We start from the raw sequence: 24,525 nt of genomic DNA on the forward strand, positions 1-24,525 counted from the left end.
TAATATGGGGAAGGGGACAATGAAACCAGCGGATCCCTTAATAGGGTTTGACATAAGTAATAACTGAGATAAAGTAGAGTTTAGGGTTACCAAACTCGTAGCTTTGGCAATTTGATGAACCTTTAGCCTTGATTGATGAAGGTTGATGGACAAAGGTTTGCCTTGAACATGAAGCATTGACCCTGACCATTGAAGAATTGGCAAAAGAAAAAAAGAAAGCAGTGAGTGTATGGCTGATTCATTGGTATTTGAATAAACCCTAATTTAATAAAAAGAAGCAAAAATAAATATTTAAATAAATACAGAAATCAGGGACTTAGCTTCTGGATTGGCGTGGCGCGTAGTCGGAGGAAACCTGGTGCTTTAGATCCAGTGGAGGAGATTGAGGATGAATTTGCGAATATCCGAGGGAGTAGAGAAATAGCTCGAATGTACCTCGCAATAAACAAGAAAATGGTAGGAGAATATAAAAATGATAAATAAAACATAAACAATTATTGATTAAAAGAAAAAAAGCAAAAATTGAGATAATCATGTTAAATTCCAAAAAAGACATTAGCAAATAAGGACATAATTTTTTAGTTTTATCATATATAGAAAATGGAATTTAGTTCTAACATGTTTTTAGAGTTTTAATAAAATCTTCATAAACATGTTTTTTGGTACTTTGAATATATGTATTTTATACTTTAACAATTTTATGAATTAAAACAAACTTAGAACAAGTAGTAAGCCTGAACCTAACGTGAGCCGCCCCCACTCAATCTTGTCTCCATCCGCCTCTCATTCTCTTCACTCACACAAACTCTTCACACACATTATCCCAACAACACAAACCTTATCCTTCTCCTTCAATACTCTCTGTTCATCTCTTTCATATCCTCAAGCTTTAACAACAAGAAGTTATTCACAATTCTCAATCAAAACTCTCCTCACACATGAATCATCTAGAGCAACCGCTCACAAAATCTCGAATCGAAACCGAAACCCAAATTATACATTAGATCATGCAAGGAGAAAATGAAAATACATTTGGGAGATTAGAATACGCTACCGATTGATTTCGATACGAGGTGTTGAAGGTGACAAGGCGTCGGATTGAACGGCGAGAATGAGGATGATACGTTTGCTTCTTAAAATCTGTAGGTTGCGTTGTAGAAGTGTCAACGGAGCTGCAAGTCGCGAAAGGTCCGCATGCTGACGCGAGATTGCGCGCTGATGATGAGTCCAGAGTCGTTGCAAGGATGCAGTGAGCGATGAATGTTGAAGCATAGATCTGACGCCGTTGTTGGTGCTGTCGCGATTGAGAAAAGTTTGGTCGGACCTACGGGACCGGTGCGGAGGAAGCGATGCTCACGGTGGTGTTGCGCGATTTGGATGCGGTGACTTCGCGGTTTCACACCTATGCTTCTTCTCCTTCTTTATTCTTAATCTCCTCCTTGGATTTGATTTGCTGCAAAGATATAAACAAGTGTTATGGTGATCATTAACAGAATATATGAAGGAGTAAAAATGTTGTTCGATGCGGATTGATAGAAGTTGTGAGTTGTCGGAAGAGGTGTGTTGCCGCAGGCTGTTGCTGAGTTGTTGAAGCAGATAAATCTGTGAGAGATTGAAACAGGGACGAGTTTATAGGTGAATTTGATGATGGGTTCGCTGGTCGGGTCCAATGTTGCTGCGACAGGGATGATGCAAGTTGCTTCAGTTTGATGATTGTTGTGTGTTTGCTTAGCGGGTGACTGTCGGCCAACAAAATAAGGGTTCTCAAAAATTTGGTGGATGTCAGTGTACTATCTGTGAGAGTGAGAGACTAGGTTAGGAAAAGTGTCAATTGTTAGTTTATATAATAGAGAATTAGGTTAAATAAAAATAAATGGGCTTGGATCTAGAGTTAAATAAATATTAAAAATCTTCTTCTTCTTTTTTTTTTTTTTATTTTATATTTTATAATTTTACCTAAAGCACGCATAAAACAAAGATTAACGCTTAACTATAAAAAAAACTATTTTTGAATCTTTTTATTATTTTATGATTTTTTTATTTGTTTTGTGAATAAAATGTGAATAAAGTAAAAAAAACATCTTTTAATAAGCAATAAATAATAAAAATATGAAAATACCAATTTAAATATTAAAAACTTATATTTTTTTTTTTTGTGATTTTAAAAGTGGAAATTAAGTTAGTAGCAAAAAATTGTCAGTAGTGGGATTCGAACTTGTGGGCAAATTTTGGGGTATGACAGCATCCATCCAATCCAATAAAGGGCCTGCATGCCTTTGTCAATGCTTTCTTGGTCCCATCAAAGGATATGTAACACCTCTCAAACCTAGGCTTCAATCCTGGGGCAAATGAAGTAGTGTTAATTTTGAATGTATTGCCTGCTGAAGCCCTTCTCAACTCAGCACCATAAGACCACAACATACTAAATTGTTTGCTTGAATCCCCCTCAACTATTTGTCTTGCAATTTGTCTTGCCCTAAATGCCCTGCACCCTGGAATTTCAGTTGAATACCCTTTGTCTAATATCAGCAACTACCTCATTCAGTTTCATCTTAGTGTTGTTCTTCAAACCATCTACAATAACCTTAGCAACCCATTCTGCCTTAGCACTTTTGTTAAAAAACTTTCTCCCACACTTATGTTTTGCAAATAGTGTCTTTATCCTAAAAGTTGTGGATGTTAATACCCTACTACACAATACTGTATAATTACACTTTTTCTTGTCCTTGCAAACAACCCTGCATCTATTATAATCATTCTTCTCAAACTTCATATCCCTTCCATTTAGCACATTATGCTCAAGTATGGCATCCTTAAACTGTCTCAATGAACGAAATTCCATTCCTACTTTGAAGACATAATCCTTGCTCAGTTTATCTTCCTCATTGAACCTTATAACACATGGCCTTTCATCAGAACTATCATCCTCAGCCCCACTATCCAACTCATCTGTCATGTATTCATCTTCAATGACATGTTGCTTCCCCATTTCTTCTGTGATACTAATTTAGTTAACTTGTTGACTTGCTGCACCAGGATTTGCTTCCCCATTTGCTTGATTTATATGCTCAGCAGCATTTCCATTCACCACATCATCCATTTCTTCAGCAAAACCCTTCATTCTTTCCTCCTCACTATCATCAAAATGCACATCCCTTACTGATTCATCACTTGATTCATCCTCACTATTATTCTCATTATCTGCTTTGCCCTTCCCCTTCTCCCTAATCCTATCCATAAGGGTACTACCACCTTCTTCAGGTTTTGGTTCACAAAATATATCAACATCACAGTTATTTCCAACAATAAACATCACTAACTCAGCAGCATCTGAGTCATCCCTAAATGGCAACATGTCTTCTTCAAAACTACCATTTTCAGGTTTCCACCACATCTTAACAGTTTTTTCATCAAAGTCAAGTTCAATGGTTTTCACTAAGTCACGTGCTTCATAAAACGACCAGTAATCTATGTCTTGGTTGTTAAACCCAATTACAGTCCCACCTTCGTATCTAATCTCTAGGTCTTTCACAAAACAACCTTTTTATATAAAACACTACTTTAAACGTAATCATTTCCTGACCAATACATTTTAGTAACAGTTATAGGTTGACTTCAGATAAAGTATAAACTAAAGAGAAGTGAATATAATACGAAACCCTAACAATTCTAAATTGGGAGAAGTGCGTTTACCTGGGTCCACGAAGATGGAGACAGCAACGATTGTGAGGGACCACGAGGAGACAAGAACCAGAACGAGGGACCACACAGAGGATAGAATAAGAAGCACAAAGAAGCTGGGACCACCAATGGAGAACAAAAACCACGCGCAGCTAGGGTTAGAGGTTGGGGAAGAACGAGAGTGAGAATTTGACTTTTGTTTTCTGAAGATGTGTATTTGATACACTTAAGTTCAAGTTAATCTCCTTTTCCAGTGTGGCAATTTTAATTTTTCTTTTTTTCCATGTCAACAATGCCACGTCACACTCCGTTAGTGAAAACTAACGGGAGGGACAATATTACGTGACGTCTAATTTTGCAGGGACCTTTTTTCTAAGAAAATTTTTAGAGGGACTAAAAGTGCAGGGTCCCTTATTTATAGGGACTAAAAACGTATTTAACCCTAATATTAACTCTCTATCATTACTCACCCCTTCAAAATCAACCTTGTCCTCAAGGTTGTAGAGAAGAAAAGAAATTGTTGATAGAATAATGTCTTTGATCCCACTGTTAAGGTATGGTGCTCCATGAAGAACTAAATAATCAATCAATAGTTTCTCCTCAAACATGAATTAAACACCAAGGTCATAGGAATGTCATAAAAGTAAGTGAAGGGTCTTCCAAGATCTTCAGGATATTGTGGAGGCAACACATCTTGAGGAATATATTAATTGCACAGTAAATATTATCATCCAAAATCCTAGCATGATTAGGAATAACAGTAGCAAGTGGCTGAAATTTTTGCAACTTTAAGTTAGCATCAGGGAATAATTTTTCTAAACAACTATCCATCAATGCACTGTTTACTGACAGAGATATTCCAAACCTATTTCTATCTAAGTATGAATCCATTTACCTTGAACAAACACATTAACATCAGAACAAACGAAAATGACACACATTGGGATCTGATAAGGAACTATGCTTTGTTGTAAAATTTCATTGAGCAATTTAAGAGCCTCTCGATGTCGATTACTTTTAGCATAATCAGATATCATTTCACTCCAACACACTAAGTCTTTTTCAATCATTTTGTCAAATATGAAAGAAGGATACTTAACCATTCCATGTTTTGCCGAACCAAAAAGCAGAGTTACCCGACCAACTCCATTGCACTGTAATTTGCATACATAAACCACCTTCATTGCCCCATAATATGCATACACATTAATGAGATGAAATTGTATATAAGAGTCCAAAGCAAGACCATTATCTGTAATAAACTTCTGAATTTTTCTTCCATACCTTAAATTTCCTGCATGACCACAAGCAGAGAATATAATACAATGGACAACAGAATCAGATTTCATACCAGAGCTCTTTATATCTTCTTTGAGTGTTAAAGCATCACCATAATGACCATTCTTAAAGTACCAGATACTTGTCGTGAAATACCTCGTAGAATTGGCCATGACATTTGGAATATGATCTTCTTCAATTCCAATCGCTCTATCAGACACTTTTACTTTAACCCTTATTGACTCAAGCATACCAATGTGTGATTTAACATCTGAAGATTTTGGTGGTAGTGGTGGACTGGTCCATGGTCTTTCAACTTTGATTTCCATTTCTACTGTGTACCAATTTTGTGATGGAAGCAAGTCAGCAACAATTAGTTTTTTTGTAAGGTAACACACACCAAAAAACCGAAAGGGAAAATGCATGTGCAAAAAAATTGAGTTTCTTTGTTTCCTACTTGGTGTATTAACAGTGAGCAGCAACACTTCTTGTCTACTAAAACCTTTTCAAATGAGAGAACTATACGTTGGTGGTGGATTGATAGTTTTCTTTACATCTTGGAATTTCACAATCTTCTTAAAGAAGCTTGGATCTGGAGGTTTTGGTGGAACTGAAAAGTACACATCATCCTAAAACTCTTTTTCGTTGAAGGGAGCCTTGGCTATGAACAGTGATAAAGAATCGAAGACTGGTATGAGTTGAGTTGTGGTATCAGAGGTTGGCGGTGGGGAAATGGTGAATCCAGATACTTTCGCAACGACTTCATGTGTGTATGTTCTCTCTATCTTTGAAATATCATCAGGAGGTTTTGGTGGAATTTCGTAATCAACGTCGTCGTGAAAATATCCACTGTTGGAACCATCCGCTAGCCATGAGACAATACTTTGTTCAGACATTTTAGCAAACACCTTTTGTGCAGAGTACACCCAACCAAAATTTGCAAAGAATTTTATCAAATAAATCAACCATTGTGTGTCATTCTGATAAGGTGGTTTTGGAGGCGGAAGTAAAGCTCGGTTTACAATCCAGGACTCTTGCAAGTTAAGATATCCTCCAGGGTCGAATAAAGGAACTGAATGTTGGAGTGATGTTGTGGAGGTAGTGTTCATCGTCGCCTTCATCGATGGAAATGTGAATGCTGAAGGGAACGTCACGAGTGTAAAACAAGAGGAATAATCCATACCTTTATCCTTGCAGACTGCATTGTTAAGATCTTTCTGTTCGCCGGCCACTGCCGAGACAATGTCGAGACTTGTTGTTATGAGCTCATATGGTTGAATCGTGTTGTCTCCATCTTAATTTTTTGGCTCGACGAACAAAGGCGTGTGTAATGGGATTTCTGCCGGAATGGGGGATTGAACGACATGATCTTTAATCGATATCGCCAAATCCAGATCTAAAACAACATGTGAAGAAGAAAACTGGTTGGAATCGTTGATTCTTTCGTCCGCCATTGTTGGTTGTTCATCAATGTTATCCCCTTGCACCAACTGTTGTAGTTCAACATCCAACTCCTCTTCATCATCTGGTAACGGTAGAATGACTCTCCACTCAGGCTTAAATCGCCAAAGAAACATTGTTGTGAACGAGTCCCAATCCACCCACCGATGACATGGATACTAATGGAGCCACCATGTGAGAGCTGGTCCTTTCATGGCAAGTCCAACTACCGTCATCTTCAATGTTTCTGGTGTAAGCCATTTCTTGAAGTATTTTTCGGTGCAAAGAACCCACCAATAGGCAACGATTTCACCATCAAACACCGGAATCATCATTTCCAATTCACTAGCGAGAGAGCTCGTCGATGAAAGCACCAATTGATAGGAAGATTTTTCCTACCAAGATTATAGAGCTAGGGTTTCTAAAAATAAACTTCATATGATTTCTTGATATCTAAAATGTGTCAAAGACACTACATTATATAATATCCCAAATGGATAATCAAATAAATCTAAACATTCAAAGCCCAACTAAATAGCAATAGAGAAAGCCCAATTAAATTCTATTAATAATATTAACTCTCTATCATTGTTCTAACAAATTTTCAAAAAAAAAAACAATTTTATAAGTTTGAGGTATGGACAACTTTAGTGTTAAAATAGTATTAAAGTTTCTTACAATATTTTGGCCGTTCGATGTTTGTAATCGATGTGCACCCACCATTAAAAGCGAAATAATACTCTCAATTAAAAACAAATTGTTTAAAGAAACCAAAATTTGAACGCTAGTCATTAATTCGTTACTTTATTAATTTTGAAGAAAAAATAAGAGTAAAGGCTCAAGAAGAATTAGTGTATGCCTTTTATTATTTATTTTATACATTTTTAAAAGAGTATTTTTGGTTCCAACCATTACTAGAAGATTATGAAATACAGACACGATACAAGTATTGAATACGATATGTATATGATACAAAGATATATCCGTCATTAAAAAATCAAGGATACGACACAGTTAAGATACGTATGATAAGAAGAGGGGAAGGGTGGCCTCCAGCTCCAAGAAATCGCACACAATCTCGAAGGCCTTTAAGAAAGCAAAAGCGTTAGGGTGAAGCTGAGATGGGCACAGTTGCAACCAACTAAAAACACTCCGATGTAGGTGAGTAAAGGGAAGCCTCAAGCCGGCCTCCTTGAACACAAACTCGTACATGGCGAATCGAGGACCTGGGTAAGCCGAACAGATCCTTTGATGAGACTTCGGCGCGAAGGCCCCCCATGAAGGCTCCACGCCCGGATCAAGATCTTCGACCACATTAAAAGCCTCCTTGGGGTGCGTCAGGAAACGTGAAGCGATACTCCTGGGTGCCACTGCCACCCAATCCTCGAGCTTCTTCGGAGTGGTCTCCACGACTGGGATGTGCTCCTCTTGAGCTTGACCCATCGTCTCGTCTTCGTCAGATACGTCGAAGACATCATCGTATTGGGCGTCGTCGGCCATTTACCAGAAAAGCAGAGGAAACAGTGAATTCGACATGTCAAATCCACCCTTCCACCGCAAGCCAAGTGAAAGGGCGAGGAGAACAGACGACGAGTAAACGGCCATCCAGGGTTCACCGATGACGCCGGTCTTAAATAAGCTATGAGAAACTCACCTAAAAGTCGGCGTCCCCTTCAAACTACCTCAGGCGAACACACGATTCAAAAACCACTACCATAACCTGGTCGCCTCACACATTCGTTTCTCATGCGATTCATAGATCACTCTCCTAAGCTGGTCGCCGCACACATTCTTTTCTCCGCCACACTCATAACCTACTCGACACACACAACCATTTTCCCTCGTCAACACTAACCTGCGCTCGGCGTACTCATATAAAACATACGCTATTTCTCACAAGCTCGGCCTACTCAAAGCTAAATCTCTTAAATCTATGAGGAAAATACAAAGAAAGAGTCAAGGGTACTTACTTGGATAAAAAAAGCAGAAGAGGAACGCGAGAGAAAAGGAGAAATCCTTGAGCAAATCTTGGGAGAGTTTTGTGAGCTAAGTGACAAATGAGTGGCCTCCTCACTCCTTATATAGGGGAGGGAAGCGAAAGGGCGCCATGATGGCCTAGGGAGCTGAAGAGGCGCAATTATTATTCTCCCAAAAGGCGGCTCCCATCATAGGGAAACACAAAAGATGCTGTAAAGTGCCTTGGGGAGCCCAAAAGGCGCAATAAGTGCCTGACCCAAAAACGGTGGAGTAATGATAACACTCTAGACAGTCGCCACCTGTCATTCAAAATCTGACGACACAGATTGAAACATTAAAAACTAACGGCAGGAACATCCACCTCCTCGGCAGAACTATGCGACCTCGAACCAATTGCGTCCTCGACCAAAACACCTCTCCACGGCAATTCCGCTCCCCGCGAGCCGGGTATCCATTCCCCGAGGAGACCGTAGTTGGCTACAAACGCTCGTTCGAACATATGCTCGGCTAACCCTTAGCGAAAGTCATCACTCCCACAGGACTAACGACTTGGGGGGCTCCTGTTCTGGACTGGGCCGAGCAGGCCCAACTCTTCTCCCCAGCCGAGCAGGCCCAATACGTTTGGGCCCATTTCCCTTGGTTACCGTTGCGAACCAGTCAAGCATGAAGACCACGTAACGCTTCAGCGAAGGATCCGGTCAACCTCCTCTGAATCCTACGCCACGCTCATCCCAGAACGTGAGTCACCTGCTGACTCAGCCCTAGCAGAGGGTGTTCTGGCAGTTTCCTAGCACGTGGGCTTCCAATTGGATTTGGCCCAATTAGGAAACCTTGGCCCAACGCTGGGGGCTATAAATACCCTCTTTCACTAGAGGGCCAGATATTCATTCTCTACTTCTTAAACTCTCATTCTCTCTGATAGCTTCTGACTTTAGCATCGGAGAACCTTGCAGGTACCCCCCCACTTTGTTCATCAAGCCAGATCCAACTGCCGTGACGATCCATTCTGATCAGGTTAGATCACTTTCTATATGATGGTGATAAACATGACTAAGCCGAATTTGAACTGTGTGCATTGAAACTGGATGCAGTTAGCCACATCTAGATTGTTTGATCAAGATCCAACTATGTGTCATCATGAGGTTGTGACTACATTCAATTCAGCAATGGTCCAACTAAGTTAGACACATTTATGACAGTTAAAAGTTATCAATAGTATCTTGAATTTTCAAGGGTAGATTCCATTTTATCAATCATCGATGATCTGAAGCTCGGGAGGGTTTTATTACTTGATGTCAAGTTGAAATTCTTGAATTTCACCCCCTCACTGCCCAGCCACATGATTTTTATAGATTTCTCAGCCATCTAAGAACCTCTCTAGACAAGGCAGGCTCCTGAAGATGTTGATGCAGGAGAAGCTTGAGAAGCACGCTGCTGGTGGTCAGGAAATGTCAATGAAAATACAAAACAAGTGGAGCACAAATTAGTTTAAGCCTTATTTTCTGCTTACATTATAAATGATAAAATGTATATGTTGTTTTGCTCAAGTTCTTAGCTATGGTTCATTTTTCCAAAAGTATGTTATAGTGTTCATCTCCCAAAGTTAAGCTTGTGCCGCTAACTAGGGAGTGCAAAATATCCGGTTGTGATGTCTAAATCCATAACCAAATCCGAATCACTTTTAAATATCCGGATATAATTGAATGAATATTAACCGGTTTAGTTATTAATGGTTTGGTTATCCATTCATATAATCCGAATATAATTAAATGGTTACTAACCGGTTAAATTATTTTGGATTCGGTTATTATCTAAATCCAAATATTTTAATTCTCAAAATAAATTATTTTTTTTTGAAAAAAAAATTCAAAAAAAGTAATTATTAAAACTGGATTTTTTTAAAAAAATTGATTATATAATCATAACCAAATCTATAACCGATTTTATAACCAGTTTTGAATTAAATGTGGTTATGTTTATAAATTCAAACCATTTAAATGGTTTTAAAATGATCATGGTTTGATTACAACTAACTCAGACTTATTGATTTTCACATGATATATAATATTGTTATTTATATTTGATTATCACGTATGACATTTGTTTTGTTTTACTCATTTATAAATAAAATATTATCCTAAAAAATAATCACATTAAAATAATATGACTTTTTATAAAGTATAAATAAATTATCAACACTTTAAATTAATCACTAATTAAATTAAATATGTATAAAATTGTCATTTCATAACAAATACACAAATAAAGGAAATTAATCACAATATTATTTATATGTTAAAATTATACTTTTATAAAATTATGCATGTTTATTACTAGTGCCCAGAAAATATCTCAATAAATAATAACATAAACTCACCTAAAAATAATAATAACTTCTAATTCATATGATGAAAATATATGTAGGTATATGAAAATATTTAACAGTAGTAAAGATACTCCCTCCGTCCCAAATTATAAGAAAAATTTACTTTTAAATTCATTAAATAATTAATGTATCTGGTCAATATATAGACTAGATACATTAATTATTCAATGAATCAAAAAAGTGAATTTCTCTTCACATTTTTTTGCCTAGCAAAGAACATTGCCTTTCAATTTCTCACCCAGTTTCGTGTTTTTTTTTGAACAAAAAGCCTTTCAATTTCTTTTTTAATATAATCTAATACCTACCTTAGCGACATATTTACCCTACCTGTATTTTAGTTTTGACTTTGATTAACAGAATAAATCGAAAGAATTAACGTGGTGTTAAAAGATCAAAATGGACCCTATATAAAATTAAAAGACCAAAAATATATTTTTCTGAATCAATACTATAAAAATAAAGAGTTCAAAAATTGTAATTAACTATCTGTTTTTCTTCATATTTTTTTTAATGGGCAAATATTTTAATAAACAGAAGTATAAGGATACTCAGGCCATTGCAATCGAAATATACCCCTACTTCCAAAACAGAAAGAGGTAATATGTTCGGCTCATGAAAATTAGAAGGCAAATGAAACTTACTAAACAAGCCCTTCCACAACCAAAACCTATAAATAATTTCCCATACCCTAAACCCTAAAATTTGATTTAAAATAAAAAAACCAAATAAATTTGATTTGAACAAAAGTAAAACATATACGGTGGATGGATGATATGCAAAATCCAAACCTAAAATTCAAATAAATAACCGACTTAGCAGTGCAGTGCAGTGCAGAAACCTACATTCTATTGTTCCTTTGCCGCGCTGCTATTTCTCTTATTCAATCCAAACTCGTCGTTGGAGATGTATCCATTGTTGTCTCCCTCAAGTATGGAGGTGAGCAACCATATACATGATGATATTGTCTTCTCTATTCTCTCCAAACTTCCTCTCAAATCTTTCAAGCGATTTGAATCTGTATCCAAATCATGGTCTCTCTTATTCTATAACCCTTATTTTATGACTATGTTTCGCAACTATTTCGTAACTAAAAACCATTCTTTTTATGATGATATATCTTTCCTCTTACATTTGAAAAACCAAGGTCTTTTATACTCTCTTTCTGGTGAGGGGTCTGAGAATAATAAAGTTAGATTTCATTGGGAAAAGCTTTCTCTTAGAGAGAGGAGCAGCAACTTTTCTTTTAACATTTTTTGTCCCATTAGTTTTAATGGCACTCTTTGTATCCAATATTATCACAACGGCTATCCAAAAATAATGTTGTGGAACCCGGCTACCACGGAATTCAAAATCATTTTTGAAGAATATGATGGTTTTTCAAAGGATTGGTCCGATCATTATCAAGTCGGTTATGATTATGTTAAAGATGACTATAAGATGATTAGGCGCACTCATCGCCGTCCTAGAACAAGTGAATGCGGGATTTCCACCTTCTGGGAGATATTTAGCTTAAACAATAACTCTTGGAGGAAAATTGATGGCCATTTTCCTCACTCATCTCACTCATATAGATGCAGTGAAGAAGTGTACGTGGATGGAGTGTCTCATTGGTGTGAAAAAATTGGAACACATACACATTTGGTGTCATTTGACTTCAGCATAGAATCTTTTATTACAACACCCGTGCCCTCTTACACAGATGATGTTTTTGATATTATTTCAAAAATGTGGATGAGGAAGAGAATTTTGACGGTATTAAATGGATCTATTGGTTTTATAGTACATTCTGAAGAGACAAGTACATTTCATATTTTAATTTTGGGTGAACTCGGTGTAGAAGAATCGTGGACTAAACTCTTTATTGTTGGCCCTTTACCTTGCCTTAAGATTCCAATTGGAATAGGGAAGAAGGGAAATATATTGATAAGCAAGAAAGACAAGGAACTAGCTTGGTTTGATATAAGTACCGGAACTATTGATGAAATTGGTGTTACAGCAGAAACTCATGGCAAGATATATTTCCATAAAGAAACCCTTCTTCCAAATGGAGAAATATATAATAAATTTTCTTCTTGTTTTCACAAGCAACCTTTATGAGTATGGCTATTTTAATTTTACATTGTACTCTGTTAGTCCATTTATGTATGCAAATTGATAATAATTTTTATTTCAGTTTCAAATGTAAGGATGATCTTTTGCCTTTTCCCAACTCCTCAGATTTTAAGCATAAATAGCTTATATTTGTGAAGCTTTATAATCTTTGTGTAATTTCATTACATTCTACTTGAAATATCTATGCTTAATTTTATGCTTTAGTTTTTTCTTTAATGATCCAAATTAGTTAATAAAATCAAAAGGTAGAATTTGATACTCTGGTCATGTATTTAATATCAAAGAAGTTTATAAGTGGAGCTTTTCTACTGAACTGCTAATCAATGACATGTAACAGTTTCTCAACTAAGAGAGCTGAAAGTTCGTATAGATCTCGTAGGAATCTAAGAAGCCTTGCTGGACAAGGCAGGTTTCAGAAGAAGCATGCTGCTGGTGGTGGTTTCACAGTTCAGGAAATTGTTCTCGCCACTATGACTTCATATATATACCCTTCTAATGGCAAATGTCAATGAAGACTCAAAACAAGTGCAACACAAATTAGTGTTAATTACATTATTGATTATTTTAATAATAGAGCTAAGTCTTGCAGTGGTAGGTCCAAAGGTTTTGATCTACCTTTGAGTTTTTTTATGGCTTGCGTGATTTATATTTATAGAGGTAGAGAGATTGAAAAATACTTTGATAGAAACAGTACAAGAAAAATGGTTTCCAACTATGTATTTTTGCCACGTGAAAATCACGTCGTAAAAAGGAACATTGCAAAGTGAAATTCATGTCGCAATGGACTACAAATTAAAATAAAAATGTTATCATGTGTTTGTATTTTGGGGGTATTTAAAAATTCGTTTTTGATGTAAAAATCACGTGCCTAATCAGTGTCATACATATAAACTCAGCAAAAGCAACGAACGCGACAACATCAGAGGGAAAAAACAAAAGTTGTTTTCATTTTTCTTCAAACATCTTCCTACTATCTTCATACCTCCACCACCTTCCATCTCCTTTACTAAATATAACAACAACCACAAAAGCAAAACCAAAGTAAGAGGAAGAAGAAAAAAACGCAAGAAGATGTTTGAAGAAAAAATGCAAGAAGATGATTGAAGAAAAACACACGAGTAAGAGAAAAACCAAAGTAAGAAGAAGATGTTTTGAACAGAGAGGGAGAAGAATTGAAAAAACAAAGACGGAGAAGAATCAGAACCGAATATGTATTTTGTGGTAACTGGAAATTCGGCCGTCGTGAAAGCCATTAACTTCTATCGCTTCGTCCGAGCTCCACCACACCAGAGCTGCCTCGTCGGAAACACCACCGCCGCTACAAAGGCCCCGTTTTTTATCACATGCGGTTCGATCTTCCACTTTTCTCTTTTGCGATGTTGTTGTGTTTCCTCATGTTTCGCTTGTGCCCTTTGTGTGTTTGCTGGAAGTGGAGATGTAGAAGACAATAACACTGAAGTTGCTTTTACTTTCAATTAAAAAAAAACAAAGTTGTGATGTGTTTTTCACGTTGTAAAGTTGTGATATGATTTTCACGTGGTAAAGTTGTGTAGTGTTTTTCACGTCATAAATAAGTTACGACTTGCATTCCTGCGATGTGTTTCATCACGTTGTTAAATTGGGTGTTGTGATGTGATATTTTTCTTTGAAGTGGTTTTCTGGTGGCTAATGAGTGTTATTTAAGTAAAAATAGGGTTTGTTCTTCCGAACTCATGTGACTATTAGAGAAATTCTTCTGCCCTATCGTGGACTTGCTTTCATTTTTTAAAAGTCATCGTGGTGCTTTAGATAATTCATTTTATTTGTTATTGTTCTTTGTCCCCTTACATTCAATTTTTTGATGTGTTTGAAATTCTAATCAATTCTTCTAAAACATTATAAATTGTTCTATCAAATTTATTTTAAAATTTTTTTTTTTATAAGTTTGAGGTATGGACAACTTTAATGTTAAAATAGTATTAAATTTTCTTACAATTTTTTGGCCGTCCGATGTTTGTAATCGATGTGCACCCACCATTAAAAGTGAAATAATACTCTCAATTAAAAACAAATTGTTTAAAGAAACCAAAATTTGAACGCTAGTCATTAATTCGTTACTTTATTAATTTTGAAGAAAAAATAAGAGTGAGGCTCAAGAAGAATTAGTGTATGCCTTTTATTATTTATTTTATACATTTTTAAAAGAGTATTTTCGGTTCCAACCATTACTAGAAGATTATGAAATACAGACACGATATAAATATTGAATACGATATGTATATGATACAGAGATATATCCTTCATTAAAATATCAAGGATACGACACAGTTAAGATACGTATGATAAAAAAAAATTAAACATGAATTAAATCATTCTCTAACGAAAGCCAATTGAATTTGTAAAATTTGATAGTAATTGATAAAGGAATTATGAGGAAAAAAAGAAAGTTAAAGTTGAGAGAAAAATAATTAAGAAAAAAAGATTGATTCTTGTAAGAGAAAATTGAAAGTGATGAGATAATTAAAGTTGAGAAAGGAAGAATTAAAGTAGAGGAAGATTGATTCATATAGTAGAAATATGAATAGTCATGAGATTAACTAGCCATATCCACAACGTATCGGAGACGGGTAACTAGCGTATTGTGTATCGGGGGCAGGCACTTTTTAACAAAAAAAAAGGATATTCCTTCGGGGGAGGAACTTTATAACATATTTTTGGAAGAGAGATGAACCATAATTAAATGGGAAAACCAGCAGCAGCAGCAGCATGTTTCTCCTGCATCAACTTCTTTTGAAGCCTGCCTTCCTCAGCAAGGCTTCTCTCAGAAAACGTTAACTTGAACATACAAAAATATTTAAAATCCAACATTGTACATGTGTATGAAAAACCAAGCTGAAGCTAAATTGAAACATATTTAAGTATAAAGTGATCAAACTAAGAAATGCACACACATGTTGTATGTATATTTCAACTCATATTATGATGCATTACAGAAAGCAGCGATCTCAGAAAAAACTAAAGCACAAAATAAGCATAGTGGCATAGATACTTCAAGTAGAATGTAATGAAATTCAAACAAAGATTTATCAAACTTCACAAAGATAACCTATTTAAACAAAAAAATCTGAGGCAATTGAGTAAAGGCAAAAGATCACTTACAATTAAAACAGAAATAAAAAATCCTATCAATTTGCATACTTAAATGAACTAAGAGAGTAAGCCTTCAAAATAATATTGATAAAGCAAAAATTCTTATCATCAAACTGTTTCTTAATTTCGCATAAGCTTGATAATAACAAAGATATGGGCATCTGACAATTCACTTTGCGTACAAGGTAAAATTCAAGTAGCCATAATCATATTGCTTCCGAGTGGTGAAAACAAGAAGAAAATTTACTATATATTCCTCCATTTGAAAGAAATCTTTTTTTATAGAATAATATCTTGCCATGAGATTTTGTCGTAACACCAATCTCATCAATAGTCCCGGTACTTATATCAAACCAAGCTAGTTTGTTGTCTTTCTTTCTGATCAATATATTTCCCTTCTTCCCTATTCCAATCGGAGTCTTAAGACAAGATAAAGGTCCAACAATAAAGAGTTTAATCCATGATTCTTTTACACCCAATTCACCCAAAATTGAAATATGAAATGTATTTGTCTCCTCAAAATTTACTATAAAAGCAACCGATCCATTTAACACCGTCAAAATTCTCTTCCTCGTCCACTTGGTCGAATTAAAAACAAAAACATCATCTGTGTAAGAGGGCATGGGTGTTGTAATGAAAGATTCTTTGCTAAAGTCAAATGACAGTGTTGATGTTGAAGTTATTGTTACATGTTCACTTTTGAAGTAAATGTTTCCTCTACATTTCTTATCGATGATCAGAAGGTCAAGAGGGTTTGTATTGCTTTGGTGCCAAGTTTGAATTTCTTGAACTCCACCACCAATCCTCACTGCCAGCCACATGGGTCGTATAGATCTCGCAGGAATCTAAGAAGCCTCGCTGGACAAGGCAGGTTTCAGAAGAAGCATGATGCTGCTGCTGCTGGTTTCAGAGTTCAGGAAATTGTTCTCGCCACTATGACTTCATATATATACCCTTCTAATGGCAAATGTCAATGAAGACTCAACAAGTGCAACACAAATTAGTGTTAATTACATTATTGGTTATTTTAATAATAGAGCTAAGTCTTGCAGTGTTAGGTCCAAATGTTTTGATCTACCTTTGAGTTTTTTTATGGCTTGCGTGATTTATATTTAAAGAGGTAGAGAGATTGAAAAATACTTTGATAGAAACACTACAATAAAAATGGTTTTCAACGATGTATTTTTGCAACGTGAAAATCACGTTGCAAAAAGGAACATTGCGAAGTGAAATTCATGTCGCAATGCACTTCAAATTTTAAGAAAAAAAAACCAGGTTTACACATGTTATCATGTGTTTGTATTTTGGGGGTATTTAAAAATTCAAAAATCCGTTTGTGATGTAAAAATCACGTACGGCTAATCAGTGTCATACAGATAAACTCAGCAAAAGCAACGAACGCGACAACATCAGAGGGAAAAAAAAACAAAAGTCGTTTTCATTTTTCTTCAAACATCTTCTTCCTACCATCTTCATACCTCCACCACCTTCCATCTCCTTTACTAAATATAACAACAACCACAAAAGCAAAACCAAAGTAAGAGGAAGAAGAAAAAAACACAAGAAGATGTTTGAAGAAAAAATGCAAGAAGATGATTGAAGAAAAACACACGAGTAAGAGAAAAACCAAAGTAAGAAGAAGATGTTTGAACAGAGAGGGAGAAGAATTGAAAAAACAAAGAGGGAGAAGAATCGGAACAGAATATGTATTTTGTGGTAACTGGAAATTCGGCCGTCGTGAAAGCCATCAACTTTTATCGTCGACTACGCTCAGGTTGTCCCCTTTGACGGCATTGCTCTATATTCAGGCTGGTTGGCATGCGGGATTCGTGCAGCGGATACCCAGGTCACCCTTTGAGGTTGCTCCCGACACAGTGACCCGAGTGCAGCTCACAGCCATATGGGAGGACTGACAGCATCATGTGGTACCGCAGGAGTACCGTCTCACTCGGGTCACACAGGACTGGCACAGTGAGGAGGGGTACGTCAGGGCCTAAAACCCACGTGGCAGTTAGAGGAATCTAGAAATTGCAAGGGGGAGATTGCAAAATAAACTTTGTCAGGGCCTAAAATCAAAACTCGATAATATTACAGGGGTATTGTATATTTAACCCTTGAAATTCTGAACAATTCTTTTAAAACATTTTAAATTATTCTATCAAATTTTAAAAAATATATATTTTATAAGTTTAAGTTTATATACAACTTGAATTTTAATATAGTATTAAAGTTTCGTTTACAATTTTTTGCCCATTTGATGTTTGTAATCGATAGGAATCAGATCTTCTCCTGCTCTCTCTCATGAGTTAGAATAAAATGAGTAATTATAATTGAACAGGCACTGCAGAGGATCCTCATCCGTAATTGATATAACCCAGTGAAATAATACTCCCAATTAAAAACAAATTGTTTATTGAAACCAAAATTTGAACGCTAGACATTAATTAGTTACTTTATTAATTTTGAAGAAAAAATAACAGGAAGGCTCAAGAAAAATTAGTGTATGGCTTTTATTATTTATTTTATACATTTCTAAAGTAGTATTTCTGGTCCAAACCATTTCCTAGGAGACTATGAAGCACAGACATGATACGAGTATTGGTTACGATACATATCTGATACGGAGATATGCCAGTCATTTAAAAATTGAGAATACAATACGTTCAAAATACATATGATAAAAAAATTAAAATTAAACATGAATTAAATGATTCTTTAACGAAAACCAATTGAATTTGCACAATTTGATAGTAATTGGTAAAGAAATTATAAAAGATACTTAAAGTTGAATAATCATGAGATTAACTAGCATATCGCGACGTATTGCCTTCGTATTGGGGAGAGGCACTTTGTAACAAAACAAATCGGATAAACCAGCACCATCATGCTTCTCCTGCATCAACTTCTTCTGAAGTCTGCCTTGCTCAGCAAGGCTTCTTGGACGGTGGAGTTTAAGAAATTCAACTTGATGTTGGAGCGGTAAAGCGGCAAGCAAAAAGTAATAGGTATTATTTATTACCGGGTGATATAGGTTATATCGTATCGTAGTCCACAAAGATTTGTGATAAAAACTGCCGTTCGACTATTTCGCGTTCTAAGTTTCATGATTGGGTGCAGAAGTAAAATGCAAGAAAAGTAAATAAAAGCAAATAAACAATTTCAATAGTCTAAGAGAAATAGTTATGGAATTGTATTTTGTTCTACCCGTTGAATACTTAAATCTTAAAATTTATCGTTCAACACTCACAATACACATCAAAATCACCGGGCATGTTTCGAGATGCCATATCAGTGTCCATGTCTGAAACACCGACGAAAGCTCAACCGTACTATTCACATCAGCGATGTCACAACCGACACAAACAACACAGAGGCATTAAACTCGATACCCATTACGGTTATTAGGCCTAAATCCATTTCTGGAATCTAGAAACTAACAGTTATCATTCCTAATCAAGATCTATTATGTCTATTTCTACAACAACACAAATCTGGAGCATTTAAGCAAAAAGATCAAGAACAACAACAATGATGATTTGTAAAGCGAATATATAAACGATCTCAAAATCGACAAATGTATATACAATAAGAGTAGAAATATACATACAACACCCACCATTGGAATGAAACATAGGGAAGAAAGAAGATGACCCGAAAACTCTCACCGTCACAATGAAATCGATACAAATTCATAGTCAATCCATATGATGTAGCATCCAATGGTGTTTCCTAAGCCTCTAAACTATCAAAAATGGACCAGGGCCACTCCAAGGGAGAAATGGATGATAAAAAACCTAAAAAATATGATTTTACAACATATATACAAAATTTGAAAGTCGCAGACCGCGCTAAGCGCGCCCACCGCGCTAAGCGGACTGTCCTTTATTTTTCCTAAACCGCCAGAGCGCGCTTAGCGTCAAAAACCCGTGCTAAGCGCCTAACTTTCTGCCAAACTCGGTCAAAAATGCTCCCAGACCGCGCTTAGCGCCGTCAAGCCCGCTTAGCCCGCTCAACAGAAAAATGAAATCTTGTTTTGGTCATAACTTGAGAACCGTAACTCCGATTTGCGCCCGGTTCGAAGCGTTGGAAAGCTTATTTCATGCTCTATCTAACCATGAATAAATTGAAACCAAATTGATGATTTTAATCATCCTTATTTTGATCCTTGTCCTTTGATGAATTGGTAAAATCGCGTGCTCGCCGCCGTGTCTTCGACAATTTATTCCTCAAAACTCTGAACACGCATAAATACCTACAAAAAGACAACAAAATATCAAACGGTATATATTTACACGAAAACGTAACAAAACACAAACGATACAATTATACACAAAAACGGAGAATTATTTAAATGGTATTAACAAAAAGTATCGATAAGTGCCACTACTTACATACACAAAATAACTACAATTTGACACTTATCAAACTCTCCCCAACTTGAATTTGTTTGTCCTCAAACAAGGCCAAACACTCAAATCGCAAAAGTTAAAATCAAAGAATCAAGAATCAACAAGATTAGGAAAAACGAAACAATTGTACGGTTCAAACAAAAACGTAGCAACAAAGTAAATACTTACCACAATCCTACAATGACAACATGAAAACGAAATGAATCCTAAGTACAAAAATCATACAAAACATTCTAAAACAAAACAAGCTCAATCACGAATCACGCCTAGCAAAAGTTCATCGGTAGATGAAAAACACCGAAAGTTGAGGACTTTGACACGCACCCCACAAACTTGCAAACAAAAGACAAAATTATGAGTTCATCCAAAAATAATATTGAAAACGCAACGACACGAATCACAAGGGCTTTAAAGGTTGTAATGTGGCTCGGTTAACAAACAAGTGATAATTCCTAAAGCTAATCAAAACAAAAACTTGCCTAAATCTAAGGGAGTAATTACTTCCACAAATTTCAAACGAAGGAATTTCAATCAAACTTTCTTCTTCAACACATGTTTCACACCAAACACAATACTTATTAACACAATCTTACTCCATACTCTTTTTGTTATTTTCTTTTTCAAACTTTTTTTCTTTTTCTTTTTCTTTTTCTTTCTTTTTCACATTTTTTTCTTTCTCTTTTCACAACCTCATACCAACCACAATATAAGCAAACAAACATCCTCTCCCCAACTTGAATTCAACCATAACATAAAGTGAATACTCCCTACTTTCTAAGGCAAGGTAAAAATACAACTAAACATCATAGTTAAGGATTCAAGAAAAACGATAATCAAAATCCATCAAAAGGTGAACTATGTCTCAAGTTCAAAAACAAAATGGACAATGACAAAAAGGCTCAAAGGGGTTACGAATGGTCACCCACTCACAAGGTGAATTGACATTTGGCTATGGTAGTTGCGCTCAAAATCAAACAAGTGCCTTGATCACTTTCGTGCATTCACAAAATTAATACAAACGAAAGATTAAACATAATAATATCCAGTTAAAATAAGAAATGTCAGTCACTCGCATATGTATACAATGGAAAACCACCTCACATTTATGGTAAAAAGGAAAAACTAATTGTGATTCAGGTCATGAGCAAGTAGTGCAAAAATAATGAGTAATATGAAATTTGTACAAATGAAAAGTCTCCTAAACATATTATGCTATAGAAAGCGATAAGCGATTACCTTGCGATGTACAAATTCGAACAATCATTACCGCATAATTGGCATGTCGAATCATCAAAATTGAAGAATTAACAAATGCGACTTCAAGTAATCGAACCAAAATTTGAGTCTAAACAACAACAAAAGAATTAAAATTATAACTATAAAATACAATACTATAAAGCCTTAGTGGAAGTGGGAAAAAGGCGAGCCGAGTGAACAATTAAAAAGAGTTCACTGGCCAAAAACTCCCAGGTTGCAAAAAAAATATCTATTTTCCAATATATATTTTAATAAAATTTCTATAAATTGCAAAAAAAAATTATATTTGATTTTTTTAACGAAAATCACTTATAAATTTATGCAATAATTATTTTCATTATATAAATTTTGATTAATAATATTAATTACAGTTCACTTTTTCATTTATTTTCTTTTCCTCGCGTTTGTTATACAAGATATCATCTTTAAATGTAGCTAAATATGCAATGAATACTAATCACTCATTTGTTTTTTTTGAAATAAAAGATTTATTACTTCAAAAGAGAACAATTACAACCAAGCTATAAAAGCCATAAATGACCTATATGTACATAAGGGAATTAGCTATAAGCTTTCTATAATTGAGTTTTTGCCACCCTCTAAGCTTTCCATATTTACATAAGATATTCATTCATTCAAATTGAAAAATACATCGATCATTCCAAATTCAAGATCGCTAAAAACAGAAAAAGGTGAATCTGCAAACAATCTTGCAACACCTAGGTTAATAGCATACAACGGCAAACTGAAAGTGCCTACAAATATGACAAAATAAAAGTCACCAGAATATTCATACTTCTGGATCTGCAACATTGACGCCCAAGTCTTCCTCAAATCTGCAATGATTTGAAGTAAATGTGTCAATCTGAACCAACAAACACCGTACTAAGACGGGAAAACCAACAAACACCGCACAAGACGATGAAAACTTAAAAACACACAAAAGAAGAAGCAAATCTATATGAATAACCACTTATTTAAATAAAAAGAGAAAGAAAACGGTGTTGAGGGAGGGGTGATTTCTAGCAAAAAATGGCCAAAAACCACCCCTACGTTGGAATAATGAAAAGAGAGAAAAGTTTAGAGGAGAGAAAAGTTTAGAGATCTTTGGTTGCCACCCTCTATATACTAAAACATCAATTATATTTCTAGCCACATTGTGTATATCTCTATACTCCCCCAAGTTACCAAAGATTCTATTATTCCTGTACATTCAAAGACCATACACCACTTCAGTCACAGCAGCTTTGAGAATTCCTTTCTTCCTACCCTTGCGGCCTTGCCTTTTGTGACCTGCTTAATCCAGTTGAAACCAATGTTATTAATGACTTTACTATCAAGTCAATCCATGATAATATGCCAAAGTCCCACCGTGTGGTTACAATGGAACATCAAGTGATCTAAATTTCCTCTTCCACTTTACACAATGCACAAATAGTATCCTGCAGCAGCCCCAATCTATGCAATCTCTTATTTGTTGGTAATCTATCTTGTATAGCAAGCCACAATATCACTTTAGCTTCAGGCCTAGCAAAGTTGTGACTCATCAAGTGATACCACTCCACCCTATTACTTTCCCTCATAAGCTTATAGTAGACTTTCATCATCTGGAATTTCCCATGAGCCATCATGCTATTCCAGAGTTGTTGTATACCATTGATGTCTTGGATCCTTGCCATGATATGCTTCAAAATCCAGGTGCAATATTTTGTTTTAATTTCTGCTTTGTAGTCTCTACCTTTCAAGTAATATGTATGAATCCACTTTACTCATAGGTTATCAACCTTCATACAAATGTTCCAAAGACTTTTCATCAAAGCCATAAAATTCCAGGTGTTCAGATTCAGAATATTCAGGCCTCTATCTTTCACTGGCCTACAGACTTGTTGCCAAGCCACAGGGCTTTTCCTACTAGTGGTTGCTTTCCCAGACCAAATAAAGGACCTGCAAATAGAGTTAATCTTCTTTATGACAGATTTAGGTAGGGGTAAGTAGAGCATCCAATATTGAGCAATGGAACCAATGATACTCCTCACTAATTGAATCATGCCAGCAATATTGAGAAGATATGCGCTGACCACTGTCTAATCCTGCTTACAATTTTATCAATTAAAGGCAGATAGTGCTGCAAGTTAAGCTTACTACTTGCTATAGGTATACCAAGATATCTTATAGGAAGCTTGCCTTTAGTGTAACATTTCATCTGGCTCACTTTTAGCTTAGTATCAGAATCCATCCCTCGATAGAAAGCCTTGTATTTCTTTGGATCGACAATAGACCTGTTGTATTAGAAAAAATAGTGAAAGCCTCCAGAAGAATTTCCACAGAATGGACATCACCTCTGCTGAACAACAATACATCATCAGCAAAAGCAAGGTGAGTGATATTCAGCTTTTTGCACTTACTATGGAACTTAAAATTGGTATTCAGGGTCATCTTGTTAAGAACTCTATTCATGTACTCCATCATTATCATAAAGAGCAAAGGGGAGATTTGATCTTCTTGTCTTATGCCTCTTTTAGCCTCCAAGATGTCAGAATATTCTCCATTCACATTGAATCTATAGCTCAATACTAATCACTCATTTATTTTTAATTTTATTATAAAATGGATTTTTAATTTCTAAATATTAAAATTGATTTGATTTTGTTTTTGATTAAGTACTTGTATACATTAAATTGAGAAGAGTAATGCTATTTAATACGAATTAATTTGAAAAAGAGATGCAAGAATGAACATGGGTCACTATTTTATGGGTGGATTTTAAATTAATTTTAAATTTAATTTATTTATTAATAGAAATTATGGGGTTGTAGTAATAATAAATGGTAAGAATTTATTATTGGATTTAATGTT

The 24,525-nt window shown here is 35.4% G+C and overlaps 1 protein-coding gene across 1 annotated transcript; it reads left to right on the forward strand.

The window, feature by feature from the left end:
* Positions 1–10,929: 10,929 nt before the first annotated feature.
* Positions 10,930–16,980, forward strand: LOC131657481 (F-box protein CPR1-like). The gene is made up of 3 exons (XM_058926874.1): positions 10,930–10,951; positions 12,063–12,770; positions 16,709–16,980. The coding sequence occupies exons 1-3, from the start codon at positions 10,930–10,932 to the stop codon at positions 16,978–16,980; spliced, it is 1,002 nt and encodes a 333-aa protein (XP_058782857.1).
* The last annotated feature ends 7,545 nt before the right edge of the window (positions 16,981–24,525 follow it).

This window comes from Vicia villosa, linkage group LG3 (genome assembly GCF_029867415.1).
Source record: "Vicia villosa cultivar HV-30 ecotype Madison, WI linkage group LG3, Vvil1.0, whole genome shotgun sequence".
NCBI lineage: Eukaryota > Viridiplantae > Streptophyta > Magnoliopsida > Fabales > Fabaceae > Vicia > Vicia villosa.

Coding starts and splice junctions, on each gene's coding strand:
- LOC131657481 (XM_058926874.1), top strand. CDS start 10,930: ATGAATCAAAAAAGTGAATTTC. Junction 10,952..12,062: donor GAATCAAAAAAGTGAATTTC/TCTTCACATTTT, acceptor AATATTATCACA/ACGGCTATCCAAAAATAATG. Junction 12,771..16,708: donor TGTTACAGCAGAAACTCATG/GCAAGATATATT, acceptor TCACTTTTGAAG/TAAATGTTTCCTCTACATTT.